Source organism: Acinonyx jubatus, chromosome C1 (genome assembly GCF_027475565.1).
Source record: "Acinonyx jubatus isolate Ajub_Pintada_27869175 chromosome C1, VMU_Ajub_asm_v1.0, whole genome shotgun sequence".
Lineage (NCBI taxonomy): Eukaryota > Metazoa > Chordata > Mammalia > Carnivora > Felidae > Acinonyx > Acinonyx jubatus.
This window is the reverse complement of record NC_069381.1, coordinates 651140-665678: the sequence shown is the minus strand read 5'-3', so window position 1 is coordinate 665678 and position 14539 is coordinate 651140. Positions and strand designations below refer to the sequence as shown.

General features: G+C 60.8%; 2 protein-coding genes across 12 annotated transcripts in view; both read left to right on the top strand.

Annotated features, from left to right (window-relative positions):
- The window catches only part of NADK (NAD kinase), a 31955-nt gene extending 25144 nt beyond the window's left edge, over positions 1-6811 (top strand). The window contains 10 exon segments of the mRNA XM_027060715.2: positions 424-553; positions 1310-1418; positions 1578-1663; positions 2466-2568; positions 2908-3062; positions 3287-3386; positions 3465-3622; positions 4328-4410; positions 4810-4981; positions 4984-6811. Coding sequence (XP_026916516.2) covers positions 424-553; positions 1310-1418; positions 1578-1663; positions 2466-2568; positions 2908-3062; positions 3287-3386; positions 3465-3622; positions 4328-4410; positions 4810-4981; positions 4984-5016 — 1129 coding nt within the window. The 3' untranslated portion in view covers positions 5017-6811.
- Positions 6812-12146: 5335 nt separating this feature from the next.
- SLC35E2B (solute carrier family 35 member E2B) overlaps positions 12147-14539 on the top strand; it is a 28133-nt gene continuing 25740 nt past the window's right edge. For 5 of the 11 annotated variants that reach the window (XM_027060723.2, XM_053205461.1, XM_027060722.2 and 2 more), the window contains exon 1: positions 12153-12965. The gene's annotated coding sequence lies outside the window, so the exon portion shown is untranslated. Of the gene's footprint in view, positions 13612-14539 lie in introns of all 11 variants that reach the window. The other 6 variants (XR_008291379.1, XM_027060718.2, XM_053205459.1 and 3 more) reach the window with 3 other exon arrangements.

Genomic DNA, 14539 nt, shown 5'->3' with positions numbered 1-14539 from the left:
TCCCCAGTCGGCTGGTGTGAGTGTTTGTGGGAAGCCTGCTGTCCTCGATGCAGGGAGGGTACGGAGCAAAGAGCAGCTCTGGTTGGGTCTCCTCTCGAGCGTCCGTGGATGAGGTTTGCTCCAGAGGAGCCATCAGTCCATGAGCATCGTTAGAGTAGGCGCACGTGAGGTCCAGGGCTGCACAGGCGAGTCATGGGTGCAGCGGGCAGCAAGGGCCCGGGGGGGGGGGGGGGGCGGGCAGTGGGACGAGCAGCTAGAAGGAGGGCAGCCTGCGAGCATTCCAGGGGGTCAGGCCCGTACTGGCCACACAGGCCCCCGGCAGAGCGGTGTGAGCAAGCGGCTTCCGGCACTCGGCCCGGGGCCCGAGAAGACCTGTGTCCTCGGATGCAGTGCACCTGTGCAGACGCTCCTCTCCCCTCACAGGCACATCCAGGACCCTGCAAGCCAGCGGTTGACGTGGAACAAGTCCCCAAAGAGTGTTCTTGTCATCAAGAAGATCCGGGACGCCAGCCTGTTGCAGCCCTTCAAGGAGCTCTGTGTGTACCTGATGGAGGCGAGTGAGCCAGGTTGGGGGGTGGCGACCCCAGGACTCCCCTCTGCACCCCCGCTTCATTCACGTTGGCTGGATTCCACTCTGGAGATTGGGGGACATGCTTGCCAAGGCTCCGTGCTCACTGGGGCCGTAGATGGAGGGGGGGAGCTGGCCTCCTGCCCAGGTTCTGGCTCTCTGATCCCAGAGCTGGCCAAGTCAGGAGGCCAGTTTCAGGGAAGTGACTTCCATAGGCGGGTGTCACAGAGCCTCCAGAGAGAGGGAAATCTGGATGAACAGGTCGGAAGCAATCTCTGGCCAGGACTAAGGCATCATTTTCTCTCTTCATCATAAAATGCTAAGGCCTACTCCTGAAATCTACTACACTGTTGGTTAACTAACTTGAATTTCAATAAATAACTTTATTTTTATTATTTTTTTATAAAGAGGTATGATTTTAAAAATTTTTTAATGTTTATTCACTTTTGAGAGAGAGCATGAGCAGGGGAGGGGCAGAGAGAGAGGGAGACACAGAATCCGAAGCAGGTTCCGGGCTCCGCGCCGTCAGCACAGCGCCTGATGCGGGGCCTGAACCCACGGACTGTGAGATCCTGACCTGAGCTGAAGTCAGACGCTTAACCGACTGAGCCACCCAGGCTCCCCTAAATAAATATATTTTTAAAAATAAGATGCTGAGACTTAAAAGGAGGCTTTACGCAAGAGCAGCGTGACCTGAACTGGCTCTTGCTGGCCGAGCTGACGTGCTTGTCTCCCTTCCAGGAGAACAACATGATTGTGTATGTGGAGAAGAAAGTTCTAGAAGACCCTGCCATAGTGAGCGATGACAACTTTGGACCAGTGAAGAAGAAATTCTGCACCTTCAGAGAAGGTGAGTTTGTCCTCGGCTCTGTCACGCAGCTCATTGGCATCATTGCCCTGGACCTGGCGGAAGCTTCTAGTGTTCTGCCCCATCATGGGCAGCAGCGCCCTGTGGGGCCTCGAGGCCTACTGCGACTCCTTTTCTTGTGTTTGTTGTTCTGTTTTCTAGATTATGATGACATTTCCAATCAGATCGATTTCATCATATGCCTGGGAGGGGATGGGACCCTGCTTTATGCCTCCTCCCTCTTCCAGGTGAGGTTTCCAGGTGGTTCCAGTCTTGGTGTTGCGTGAGGAGGCGCTTCCCCAGTGAGGGTTTCCATCCCTTGTACCTGTGGCTTTATACCACGGGGTGAGGAGTTTCGGTGCTCTTACTCTGACACAGACCAGATATATTTATTAGTTGGGTTATTTGGCCAAAGAGCAGGTTTGCAAGTCACGGCAAATGACGCCTCTGCTCCGTCCAGGTCTCCGGCCAGATAGGCCCGGCGTCCTCGTCCTCCGTCGGGGGCATGGGGTCGGTGGGAGAGGTGGGCATACAAGCCCGGGCTGGGCAGAGGGAGTGGCCAGAGGAAGGGGGGGCTGCTGCGGCTCCTCAGGCACGTGGCGCCCACAAAGCAGAGCTGGCGCCTTGTGGCCAAGGTGACGGGGCCACGGCAGAGGTGGGGGTCTGCCCAGGAGCCCACCTTCCCTCTCCGCAAGGCAGGCCCCGGAGGGCCCCGGCTGGGGTGTGTTAGAAGGTGAGGCATGCGGGCTCCCCTAGGATCCTGCGTGCTGCCCTCAGCCCCTCCCCCTGCCCTCCGTGGCCAGCAGGCAGGTCGGTCCTGTCGCCTTTGTTTCTCGTCGGCTCTGTACACCACTACCCCCCCCCCCCACCCCCGGCCTCCCGGACCGCCTGCTGACCTCCCATGTGGTCACTCGAGTCGGCACCGACCATGCACTCGTGTGCCTGTCCCCTCCCGGGGACGGTCAGGGGCGGGTCCGTCGGTGCCAGGGTCAAGTTGGGTGGCTTCTGAGTGGATCGGCCATCTGACCGACCTGCCTTGTTGGCTCACAGGGCAGCGTGCCTCCGGTCATGGCGTTCCATCTGGGTTCCCTGGGCTTCCTGACCCCCTTCAACTTTGAGAACTTTCAGTCCCAAGTTACTCAGGTGATACAGGGTAAGTGGGAATGTTCTGGAACCCTCAAGCAGTTCTGAATATGGGATTGTCTTCTCACTTGGCGTTTGGGTTTTTCAACGACATACAGAACAACACTTCGTAAGTGTTTCGGGATTCAGAGATTTAAAAATTTTGCATGGTTCAGACATTTCTGCCTAACGTTGAGAAGTTGAGGCCACGCGTGAAGGTACGTGTGTGCTGGTTGGTAGCAGCGAAGTGACTTTCACAGAAGGCACAGACGTGTTGCTCTGGAGCTGGGAGAAGGCGGGCGGCCCCCGGTCAAGAAGGGGTGCCTCTGCCTCCTGTGGGTGCCGCCACCCCATCCCTGCTGGCCCCCAGGCAATGCGGCTGTCATTCTTCGGAGCCGGCTGAAGGTCAGGGTCGTGAAGGAACTCAGAGGGAAGAAGACGGCCGTCCCCAACGGGGTCAGTGAGAACGGAGTGCTGGCCGCGGACCTGGCCGCGGAGGCTGGGAAGCAGGCCATGCAGTACCAGGTGTGTGGGCACGTGCCCTCGCGGACCCCAGGCCTTGCCCTGCCTGTCACGTGGCCTCGGGGAAAGGCACAAGGTGGGAGGACTCCGGAGTGGGGTGAGGGGTTGGAGGGGCCTGACCTCAGGGCCTCCCAGAGAGTCTGGGAACAGTGCGGGTGCCTGTGGGGCAGACCACCCGGGGCAGCCCTGCCGGCCCCTCCCAGTGTGCGGTGGCCTCGTCCCCCCAGGTCCTGAACGAGGTGGTGATCGACAGAGGCCCCTCCTCATACCTGTCCAATGTGGATGTCTACCTGGACGGGCACCTCATCACCACGGTACAGGGTGACGGTAGGTGGGCGCCCGGGGTCCCGCGGGGTGGGGGTGGGCAGGAGCCCACGGAGAGTGACCCTGCGGCCTGTCCACCAGGGGTGATCGTCTCCACCCCGACGGGCAGCACGGCGTATGCGGCCGCCGCCGGGGCCTCCATGATCCACCCCAACGTGCCGGCCATCATGATCACGCCCATCTGCCCCCACTCGCTGTCATTCCGGCCCATCGTGGTCCCCGCGGGGGTCGAGCTGAAGGTCAGAGTCCACCCTCCACCCTTTCTGGCTTGAGCTCTCGTCTGGGACCTGCGATGCTGACCACCCCCCGTGCCCCTGGCTGAGACCCCAGCACATACTGGGCCGTGGGCCCTTCCTCCCTTGCTGGGTGTGGGAGGGGGCCTCCCTCTCATCCTTGTCTGTCCGGTTGGCAGGGGCAGCCCTGAGAGCCGGGCTGTGGGCCCTTAAGGGGCAGAGACAGTCCCTACTGGGTGGGGGCAGGGTGAGGGACGCCGAGCGAGGACTGGGGGCCTTGGGCCTGGCGTGCACATGGCACCCGCTGCTGCTCCCCCGTCTCCGCTGTCTGCCTGCCTGCCTCACGCTCCCTCCTTCGGTCCACCCTAGGCCGGTGTGCCCCGGCCGAGCGCCCCAGCCGTGGGCCCTGGTGCACAGGGCCATGTCTGCAGGTCACAGAGAGGACTGGACCCAGACCCCTGGCCAGTGTCCCTAACCTGGGCAGATGGGCAGCGGCTGGGCCTCACCACCGCCGGTCCTGTTTCCCAGGGCTGGTGTCGGCGAGACATGGCTAATCCCTCCAGGGCCTGGGACCGCCTTGGCATAGTGTGGGTGCCGTGGACACCTCCGTGGTTCCTCCCGGCCGGTGCTGCCCTCCCGGGGTGGGGGTCGGGGTGCTCAGCGGCGCTCACGAGCCCACACCTACCTGTCCCGCTTGACCCCTTCCTTCAGATCATGCTGTCACCGGAAGCCAGGAACACTGCGTGGGTGTCCTTTGACGGGCGGAAGAGACAGGAGGTCCGCCACGGGGACAGGTGTGTGCGCCGCGGGGCCGGGGCAGGGCGGGCCCGAGGTGCGGGCGCTGTAGGCAGAGCCCCGTCGCCGGGGAGGGGACGCGGACTGGCGCCTGTCGGGCAGCTGGTCGCACGCGCAGCATGTGGCCCCACGCTCTGCTGTACGAGGCGACAGACCCACGGTCCCTCCCCCCGGCCCACCCTGGAGCTCCGCTGACCCCCCCCCCCCCCCCCGCTGACACCCCCCCCCCCGCTCGTAGCTGTCTAGAAGGTGAGACAGGCCCCGGGCTGTGAAGCAAGTAGCGTGAGCAGCACAGAAACGGTTCCCAGCCGGGCTGGGGTGGACATGGCCCTTGGGGAGGGGTCTCGGCCTGGTGCCGGGGGCTCACCTGTTTGTGCCGTGTTGCCCCCCTGCCTCAGCATCAGCATCACTACCTCTTGCTACCCACTTCCCTCCATCTGCGTCCGAGACCCCGTGAGCGACTGGTTTGAGAGTCTGGCGCAGTGTCTGCACTGGAACGTGCGGAAGAAGCAGGCGTACTTCGAGGAGGAGGAGGAGGAGGAGGAGGAGGAGGAGGACGAGGAGGAGGAGGGGAGGACGAGGGGGAGGAGGGGGAGGAGGGCTAGGCCTGAGCTCCTGCTGTCCACACCCGGGACCCCAGAGTCCCAAAGCTGTTCTGCTGCCTCCTTCCCCTCGCCCTCCGGGAGCGGGCTGGCCTGAGCACGTGTGCTATGCGCCCCGCGCGCGGGCGTCACGGGTCACGGCGCTTTGGTCTGTAGCCAGAGGAAGAGCCGCTTTGGTCTGCCTTTCGTCGACCAGATCAGCTGTTTTTAACATTTTAAATCTGACTTCTTTTTTGCATTTCTAAACAAGAAAAGTGAGTGACGGCAGGGGACTCTGAAGCAGACACCATGCTTACCCGTGTTGTGGGTCAGAGCCTGGGTCCTGGGGCAGGGACACCCGGCTGGACGTGCTTTTTGTAATTTCTTGTCAGGAAACTTGTGCTTAAATCAGTCTGTTGAAATTCAGAGGGGATCAGAACGGATTGATCTGTCTTTCCATGTCGAAAATAAATGTCTCGTAGCCAAAAATCTCACTTTAAGCTACCACAATTTCCCCCTTAAATCTTGCACCTTTTTTGCCGAAAGGCCTCGGAGGGGACGCTTCTGCAGAGAGCGGTTTGGTTTGATCGGCTGACGAACGGAGGGTCCCCTCTCCCTCCTGCGCCTCGTCTGGGCCTCCCCGCCGTGGCCCCCAGCCCTCCTCTCCTCCCTGCTGTGGGGTGACAGGTGCCAGCGCCGTGGCCCCACCGGCCCAGCGGACGCCTGGTAAGGGGTCAGGCCCACACACATTCCTCACGAAGCCGGGACGGCGTCCTCTGCACCCTGGAAGATATTTTAAATCCTGTGTCTACTTTGTAGAGATGATTTTAAACTTTCTGAACTGCTATGTACAGATTTTATTGTACACTCTGAAGATTTAAGAGGGAAGGGGATTTGTACTGTTGGGAAATGGAGCCTTGTTCCGATGTTTGCACGCGTTCTGTGTGACGCCGTGTGCTGGGACCACTGCGTTCCGCATCGTCGCCGTAGAGGTGACGGTCCAGGAGCGAAGGGTGCTTCTCCCTCGGGAAGCCACCGGTCAGCGAGGAAGGCGGTGCTGGGACGTTTTGTGTCCTTTCTGCTTTCGCTTCTCCCTGGGCGTCTTGGGCTTGCGAGGAAACTGCCAGCATTCCAGTGGCCCCTCCGGCCGCGCGGGGCATGTGCGCGGGGCTGCGGCCCCTGCTGGTTGTTGCCTGACAGATGTCCTCCAGTCGGGCGTCTGTTTCGGAGTGACTGATTTCTCTTTGAGCTACATCATTAACCTGTTAAGGTGGCAAGAACGGAAGGGACGGGGCTGGGCCTTGCTCTCCTGGAGGGTCACAGGCCTCATTCTGGAGCTGCTAGAAAGTCTCCGGGGCCCCGGGTGCCACCACCCTCGGCCGGGGGTCTCCGCACGGCGGGCTGTGCAGCCTGGGCACCCGCGTCGGCCGCGTCCGTGGTTCAGCGTCTGTGGAGCTCGGCAGTCGGCATGGGGCTCGAAAGGGAGGTGGGCCCTCACCGCCACCTGCCCACGGGCACGGGGCACCGCCAGAGGCCCGCCGCCCGGCCTCCCTGGGGCAGAGAGGGGGCCGAACCAAAACTTGGCTTTAGGTCCAAAAGAGAGTGGCGTTCGGAATTCAGGTCGTTCATTTAGACAAAAAAAAAAAAAAAAAGCAAGTCTGAAAGGAGCATGATTTGGATTGACTTAGAAAACTTGGGATTTTTTGAAGTAAATTCTTAATGTTTCATATTGTTAATATCTTGAAAATTTGTTAAATGTTGTCGAAAGCCTTATTACTATTTTCAGATTCTTTCAATAAACAGACTTGTTTAAAAAGTTGGATTGAGTTACAACTGGTATTTAGTTCTTTGTAACCAGTGCACAGACACTAGGCAGGTAAGCCCCAGCCCAGGGCTTCTGGAGCCCGCCAAACCCCTGAGAACCCTGTGGCGAGCATGGGAGGGGCAGGGTCCCACCCAGGCAGCCTCCACCTTGAATCCCACCCCACATGGCCCCCAACGGGCCTGGAGCTCGGAGGGCGGTCCAAGCCCTGGAGGGCGGAGCCCACAGCAAGGACTGGCTCCTGGGGAAATCAGAGGGCTGGACCCAGGAGCCCCAGAAGCTGTGACGTCCTCATCACAGCTCACTCTGGGCCTGTTGGGGTCCGTCAGGCTGGGCCAGGCCCTGGGGCATGCTCACCTCCCTCCTCCCCTGTCCTCTTGACCGGTTCCATGCGGTCTCGACCAGGCTTATGCGGGGGGGGGGGGGGGGGGGGGGGGGGTGGGGAGGCGGCAAAACTTCACCAGGAGCCAAAGTGCCTGCAGGTGCGCACGAGGACGCGGACAGACCGCGTGCTGGGCGCCCCGGCCACCCGCAGAGGCCAGAGGCCCGGAGTGGGCCGCTGAACTCTCCTTCCTCCCAGGCCAGCCCTGGAGCATCGGCCTCCTGGGCCCTGTGTGGTCTTGGCCTGGCCTGGCCTGAGCCGTGACCGCCTGCTGCTCTCTTGGCACACGCGTGGGGGCGCATCACCTCACTGCTCGGGTGTCCGCTGCCCCTGGGTTGGCCTCTGCCTGGAAACGGGCACCTGCGGTCAAGTTTGCACAGGTGTCACGGGCAGCAGGGCGGGACAGCTGCTGGAACTCAACCCCGGCATCCGGGGCTTTCTGAGGCCCAGGCTCTCGGGATTCGAGCCAGCAGTGTGTGTGGAGCCCAGGCGGGGCCTTGTCTCCTCGGCTGGCAGAGGGCCCACTTGGAGGGTAAGGGCCAGAACCAGCTGGCCGGAAGGGCTGGCTCACTGGTGGGCACCGGTTCTGCCCACGAGGCCGCACGTTTCAATAACGGCTGTTGACCTGTGAGCCTTGGGCCTTCCTGCTTTGGGGAGAGGGGGGTGGGGGGCACAGAGGCCACAGGCCAGGTACCCCAGGACACCTCCTGACCGGGCTGTGGGCCACTTCTGTGGGCTCGGGTCTCAGGCCACCCCAAGCGTCCGGTCTTCGGGGCTGTAGCCTTGGACACCTGCCCTTTGCCGGCTGCTTCGGAGGAGCACGAGGTCAGACCCCGCCCCGGCCTCTGCTGAGTGCGCCCCACCCCCGGCTGGCCTCCCGTCCCTCCCAGGCCAGGCCACAGGCCACGTCACAGCTGTGCTGTCCCAAAGAGCAGCGGTTCCCCAACCCAAGAGCCACCGGGTACCAGGAACCGGCTAGTCCGCCTGGGGGTGACGGGGACCCGGTCGGGGGGACCAGCTGGAGGAGCACAGAGGATGGGTGGGGGTGACAGGGATGTGAGAGGAGGCGGGAAATGCACAGTCACCACATGGAGAGCAGCCACTTCTGGCACATTCTCCTTCAGAAAGATCCAGGCCAGAGCTTGGGTGGTTTTCAGAATCATGGAAACTGAGGATTTGGTGGGAGGTGGGTTGAGGATGGGGTGGGGGGTGGGGGGAAAGAGAGGGACGCTGCGCAGGCTCTTTGGCAAACGTGCCTCCCATGGAGGCCTCCAGTCGAGGCTGGCTTCCCTCCCCAGGAGCATGGAAGACGAAGGCCGGTTTGACCTCAGCCCATGGCTCCCTGCGAGCGCAGCGAGGCCAAGTGTGGCCGGGCCCAGCTCACCAGCACTGGCCTGACGGAGCAAGGGAGCTGCTCCCTAACCCTGTGGTCTTGCTTCCATGACCTTTAACCCCACGGATCCCAGAGGCTGAACCCCAGGGACAGAGGCTGCAGGTGCCCCCACCAGGACGAGGCCAAGGTAGGGGATGAGGCGGAGTGAGCCCAGGACAAGGGTCACACCGTGGGGCGTGGGGAAGGGCCAAGGGCTCCCAAGGAGGGCTCACATCCCTGGTTTGGGCACAGGTGGTTTTTCCCAACCAGCTGCTGGTCAGTGCTTCCTGGCAACCTCGGCAGGGGACCTGGCGGCACAGGACAGGGGTCCCCGGCCCTTTCCCCCCACCGGTGAACATGACCCAGGCCCTATTCTGTGGGCTTTTCGGGATCCTGGGTCCCTGCCTGCACTTCTCTGCTGTCATCACTGTCGCCTGGGAATAGGGCTCCTTTGGGCCTACAGGTGGGGCCATCAGACCGGAGCCTAGACCCAGATGAAGCCTGGTGAGAGCAGGGAGGGCTGGGAAGCCAGGAGGTGCACACAGAGAAGCCCAGCCATCCGGGAAGGACCCAGGAAAGTGGCGCAGCAGAGCTTGCTGTGGACGCGTGCCTTCCCGCTTTCTAGAAAATCACCCTGTATTTATTTATAACTTTTTTTTTAATGTTTATTTACTTTTGAGAGACAGAAAGACTGCAGGGGAGGGGCAGGGAGAGAGGAGAGAGGCAGACACAGAATCTGAAGCAGGGTCCAGGCTCCGAACCGTCAGTACAGAGACCGACGTGGGGCTCGAACCCATGAACCACAAGATCATGACCTGGGCCTAAGTCGGACACTTAACTGACTGAGCCACCCAGGTGCCCCCCAAAATAATTCTAAAATGAGTATATTTTCTCCCTCAGACTAGTGAACAGCGCCCGCAGGCCGGGCTTTTCCTGGGCAAGTCTGCAGGGCGGGCCGAGCGGGGCTGGGAGCGGCCAGGGCTGGCCAGGGCTGGCCAGGGGCCTGGCCCAGAGGTGACAAATACACAAAGAAAGCAGAAGTGAAATTCCTGCTCACTTACGTGCCTACCTCAGAACATACCATGGCGCTGTCATCCCACCCTTCTGAACGAAGTTCACAGAGTAGGTTTTTCTTTGCACAAAACCCTGAGATGCTTGATGACTGCCCAGGGGTCCTGGGGTTTAGGGGTCAGTGAGTCATTTGTAGCCAAATAACTTCAAAAGCAAATTTATAAAAACTCAAAACTGTTACAGCAGAATCTGTCTTAGGTTTCATCTGGGGAAACGGTTTTGAAATGATGTCATGTGACTCTGGGGACCTTCCCCTCCCTCCTGGGCTTCCAGTCGGCCAGTGAGCAGTGCCGTCCAGGCCTCCAGCCACCGCCTGAGGAGGCCTTGCTGCATGGACACACCCCAGAGTTGCTATCCTGTCCCTTTCTCTTTGTCCCGTCAACAGTTTGTCTCTAAATAGCCAAAGGAAACACTGCTGCCTATTAAGGTCGCATGAGCAATTTTACCACCGGGCCGTGTCATCGGGTCATTCACGACAGACATCACAACAACTTCTTCCTTTAACTGGGTTCCAGGAAGCAGGATTTCGGGAGAAAGACTACAGACCGGCCAGGATTCTCCATACTCTGCTCAGTTTCAAATAAGGCCATTTAAATAATGCCTCTGCTGATTTGCAGCGTAGATCCCAACGCAGACGTGAATCAGGACACAGTCTTCACAAGGGAGGGGCCTGACCAACAAAAGGACTGAAGTTGGGGCTCCCCTGAAACCTGCCTACGAAGCTCTAGCTGGGGCATCAGGTGCTCCGCCCAAGCCCTGCCTCCCTCCACAACGCTGGCGGGGGGGGGGGTCTCCTGACTCTAGTACCCCTTTCTGACAACTCTCTCCTCCTTCAGGATTTGCAAGATGTTTAAAGGGTAATTTTCTAGGGGTGCCTGGGTGGCTCACTCAGTTAAGTGTCTGACTTCGGTTCAGGTCATGATCTCATGCTTCGTGAGTTCGAGCCCTGTGACGGGCTGTGTGCTGACAGCTCAGAGCCTGGATGGAACCTGCTTCAGATTCTGTGTCTCCCCCCCCCCCACCTCTCTCTCTCTCTGCCCTTCCCCTGCTCGTTCTCTCTGTCTCTCAAAAATAAATATTTAAAAAAATAAAAAATAAATTCTTTTTAAAATTAATTTATTTATTTAGAGAGAGAGCATGAGCAGGGGAGGGGCAGAGAATCCCAAGCAGGCTCCATCCTGTCAGCGTGGGGCCCAATGTGGGGCTTGAACTCACGAACGATGAGATCACGACCTGAGCGAAGTCATGAGGCGGATGCTTAAGTGACTGAGCCACCCAGACGCTAATTTTAAAGCATGATAAAGAAAAGTAAGTCGGAGAGAGCTCCGGGGTGGTTCAGTTGGTTAAACATCTGATTCTTGGTTTCAGCTCAGATCACGAGCCCACGTTGGGATCCTGCTTGGGATTTTCTCTCTCTCTCTCTCTCTCTCTCTCTCTCTCTCTCTCTCTCTCTCTCTCTCTCTCTCTCTCTCTCCCTCTCTCTCTCCCTCGCTGTGCTCGCTCTATAAATACATACATACAGAAAAGCTATGAAACCTAACATCAGGAAGGAGAGCCCGTTGGCCATAACCTCGCTCCTGAAAATTATGTAAATTCTGTGGGCAGGTACAGGTGCAGCCCTCCAGGTGTAGCCCTGCACTTCCGCTCCTGGCCTCAGGACCCAGCTGCGCCAGGGGCCTCCGGGCTGCTAGTTCCACCAGCCAGTACGCTCCCTTCGTCTTCCTCTTCTAAAGTTGGCCAGCTTGGGTTGCAACTGCTGTCCCTCCAAATCAAAACCTGATCAGCAGCCGCGAGTGGAACTCAAAGGCCAGGGCCTCCACAGACTACCGGGACTTCACGGCACATCCCCAACCTGGGCCTCGGTGGTACGGTCCAGACTAGAACAAACGGGGTGGGGGGTACGCCGACGCCCAACACCCCCCCAGACCTGGGCCGCAGTGGTACGGTCCGGACCAGGACAATGGGTGAGGGACGCCGACGTCCAACATTTCCCCCCGCCACCCGGGCCCCGGTGGTACGGTCCAGACCAGAACAAAAAGGTGGGGGGGAAGACGCCGACGCCCAACATTCACCCCTCCACACTTGGGCCGCGATGGTACGTTCCGGACCGGGACAAGGGGCAAAGGACGCGGAAGTCCAACATTTCCGTCCCCCCGCAACCTGGGCCGCGATCCTAGGGTCCGGACCAGAACAAAGAGGTGGGGGGAGGGAGAGAAGGAGGAGGAGGAAGAGGAGGAGGAGGAGGCGGGCACCGAGGCACACTCACCCCTCCACACTTGGGCCGCGGTGGTACGGTCCGACCAGAACAATGGCGGGGGGGGAAACCACGACGCCTAACATACCCCGCTACCAAGGCCGCGGTGGTACAGTCCAGACTAAGGCAGTGGGCGGGGAACGCTGACGCCCAACATAACCGCCCCCTCCCCCCAACCTGAGCCGCAGTCCTACGGTCCGAACCGGAACAATGGGCGGGGGACGCTGACGCTCGATACACCTCCCCCAATGGGGGACAGTGGGCGGGGGATGCCGTCGCCAGTCACACCCCCTCCCGCCTGGGCCGCGATGGTAGGGTCCGGACTAAAACAATGGTCGAAGGTCGCCGTCGCCAAGCAGCGCGACTGCGTTTCCAGTTCCGACTCGGCGGCCGGGAAGCCCTGGGGTCCGGGACCTCGAGGAGCGCGGGTCGCGCCGCCACAGGGGCCGCTGTCGGCTCTGGGAGCGTCCCTTCCGGCGCGTCGCTTCCGGCCGGTTGCGGGCACCTCCGTCTGAGGCGCGGCCCGCCCCCGGCCCGGCGGCCGCGTAGAGCGGGGCGGAGGGACGATGGCCGCCCCACGGTGAGGCGCTGCCCGCCCGGCCTCCGCTCCACACAGGACGGAAGGCTCTGCTCGGGCCTTCCTTCCGCGATGCGGCCTCTCCTACACCCCAGCCTCACGCCGAGCCCTCGGGGCGTGGGAGCCCACCCTCCGCGGCCACCAGGCCCCGTGCCGGGCGCGCCCCGGCCAGCAGCAGGCGGCCCCGGTCGTTTCCCCGGAGGCCGCCCTCTCCGACGCGCGGTCCGCGGCCCACTTTAAACGCCGCGCGCCCTTAAGGCCCCGAAGTGAGGCGGGGTCGCCCGGTGTCGAGAGGGCGCCGCGCCCCCCACCCGCCCTGCCCGGAGGCCTCGCCCCCTCGGCGCTCCCCGAAGTCGGGTGGCCCACCTAGTGGGGTGGGCGCCCTGTCCACGGCTGCGAGCGGCCCGCGCGGTCGCCGATGCTCGGCGCTCTCCCACCCCCGGCTGTGCACGGAGACCCCGCGCTGGCTGTCTTCCCGCGGCCCCGCTGCGACCGGTGGGTGGAGAGACCGCGGCGTGGGGGAAGGGGCCCCCTGGTCCCGCAGCACGGCGTCCCGTTATGCGCCCCGGAATAGGGGCTGTTTTCCCGCCGGAGAGCAGAGGCTCGGGCGCGCTCGCGCCTGGAAGGCTCCCCCGGCCCTCTAGCTTCCGGGCTCACGTCGCGGGCGGGGGGCGTCCTCGATGCCTCGGGGCTTTGTCTAGGGGTGGGTGGCCAGTTTACGCGGAAAACGCTGAATAAAAAAACGGTAAAGGTTGCCTCCGATGGTCGCCTGTTGCTGTCGGGACCCGAGCCCGCCCCGCTGGCCTGTTCCCAGTCCCTCTCCTCCGAGAGGCCCCAGCCCACCCCGGGGCCTTCGCGCTCGCCGTGCCGCTCACGTCCCCGCTCCGAGAGACCCCTCGCCTTTGGGCCGGTAGCACCGGCCCTTGTTCTCCACCTCGCCGGGCCCGCCCTTTCTCCACGAGCCTGCGGCTCCCGGAGTCGCCCTCCCACTCCTAATCCCGCCTCGCACACCCGAAGGCGCGGGACGCACCCGCGGCCGCGCGTCCTCGCTGCGGGGGCCGATGGGGGGGGGCGTGTCACGGTTCCTGGGCTTCTCGAGTTTTATGCCCCCGAGGCGGACACGGCCCCGGAGCGAACCCAGGTAAAAGATGCCTCATCTGTCCCGGGGCCTAAGGGCACGGTCGCCCACGTATTTTATTGCACTAGATGTTTCTTCTGCCTAGGATTTTAGGAAACTGTCAAGGATAAAGGCTGGCCTCCCGCCAAGTGCTGGTTTTATCGGACTGTTAGTTTGTCAGTTGGGGTGGGAAATTCAGGCTCAGGGTTTCCTTCACTCCAGTCATCGGTTGACATCTTTCCCTGGTTTCGCTGGGCCCTGTCCAGGTGACTGCCGTGCAGTACTCCTGCTTGGGCCTTTGACCCGGTGCTCACCGAGGCTGTGAAAGGGGGAGAAGAAAAAAAAAAACAAACACAAAAAAACCTGTCTAGAGATGGATTCTTTGTTTGGTGGCTTTTTAAAAGTCTTTTTTTTTTTTTTTTTAATGGAGTAGAATGTATTTTACCAAAAGTATTTGAACTTGCAAGTAACATTTTAAAGCAGAATGAAACCATGTTAAATAGTATGAAAAGGGAAATAGAAAGGTTTTTAGGTTAAAGAAATCTACTTTGAGCATAAATTAGAAAATGAAGAGAAACCAAACAAACCCCAAAATATTGATGAATGTGGAACTCCGCCTGAGTTGACCACAGTTGGTAACCTGGCATTTTGACAGAGAGACTGAGCACGAACGAGGGAGGGGCAGAGAGCGAGGGAGACACAGAATCCAAAGCAGGCTCCAGGCTCTGAGCCGTCAGCACTGAGCCCAACGCGGGGCTCGAAGTCACAGACCTTGAGATCGTGACCTGAGCCGAAGTTGGACGCTCAACCGACTGAGCCCCCCAGGCGCCCCGATATATTCCTTGTTGGATACTTGGGTAGCGTCCTGTGTCTCGGTCTTAAAAACAAAGTTATTTTAAAACCACGTCTATCCTCTACGTACGGAGGGCCAACAAGACCTTTGTTCAATTGT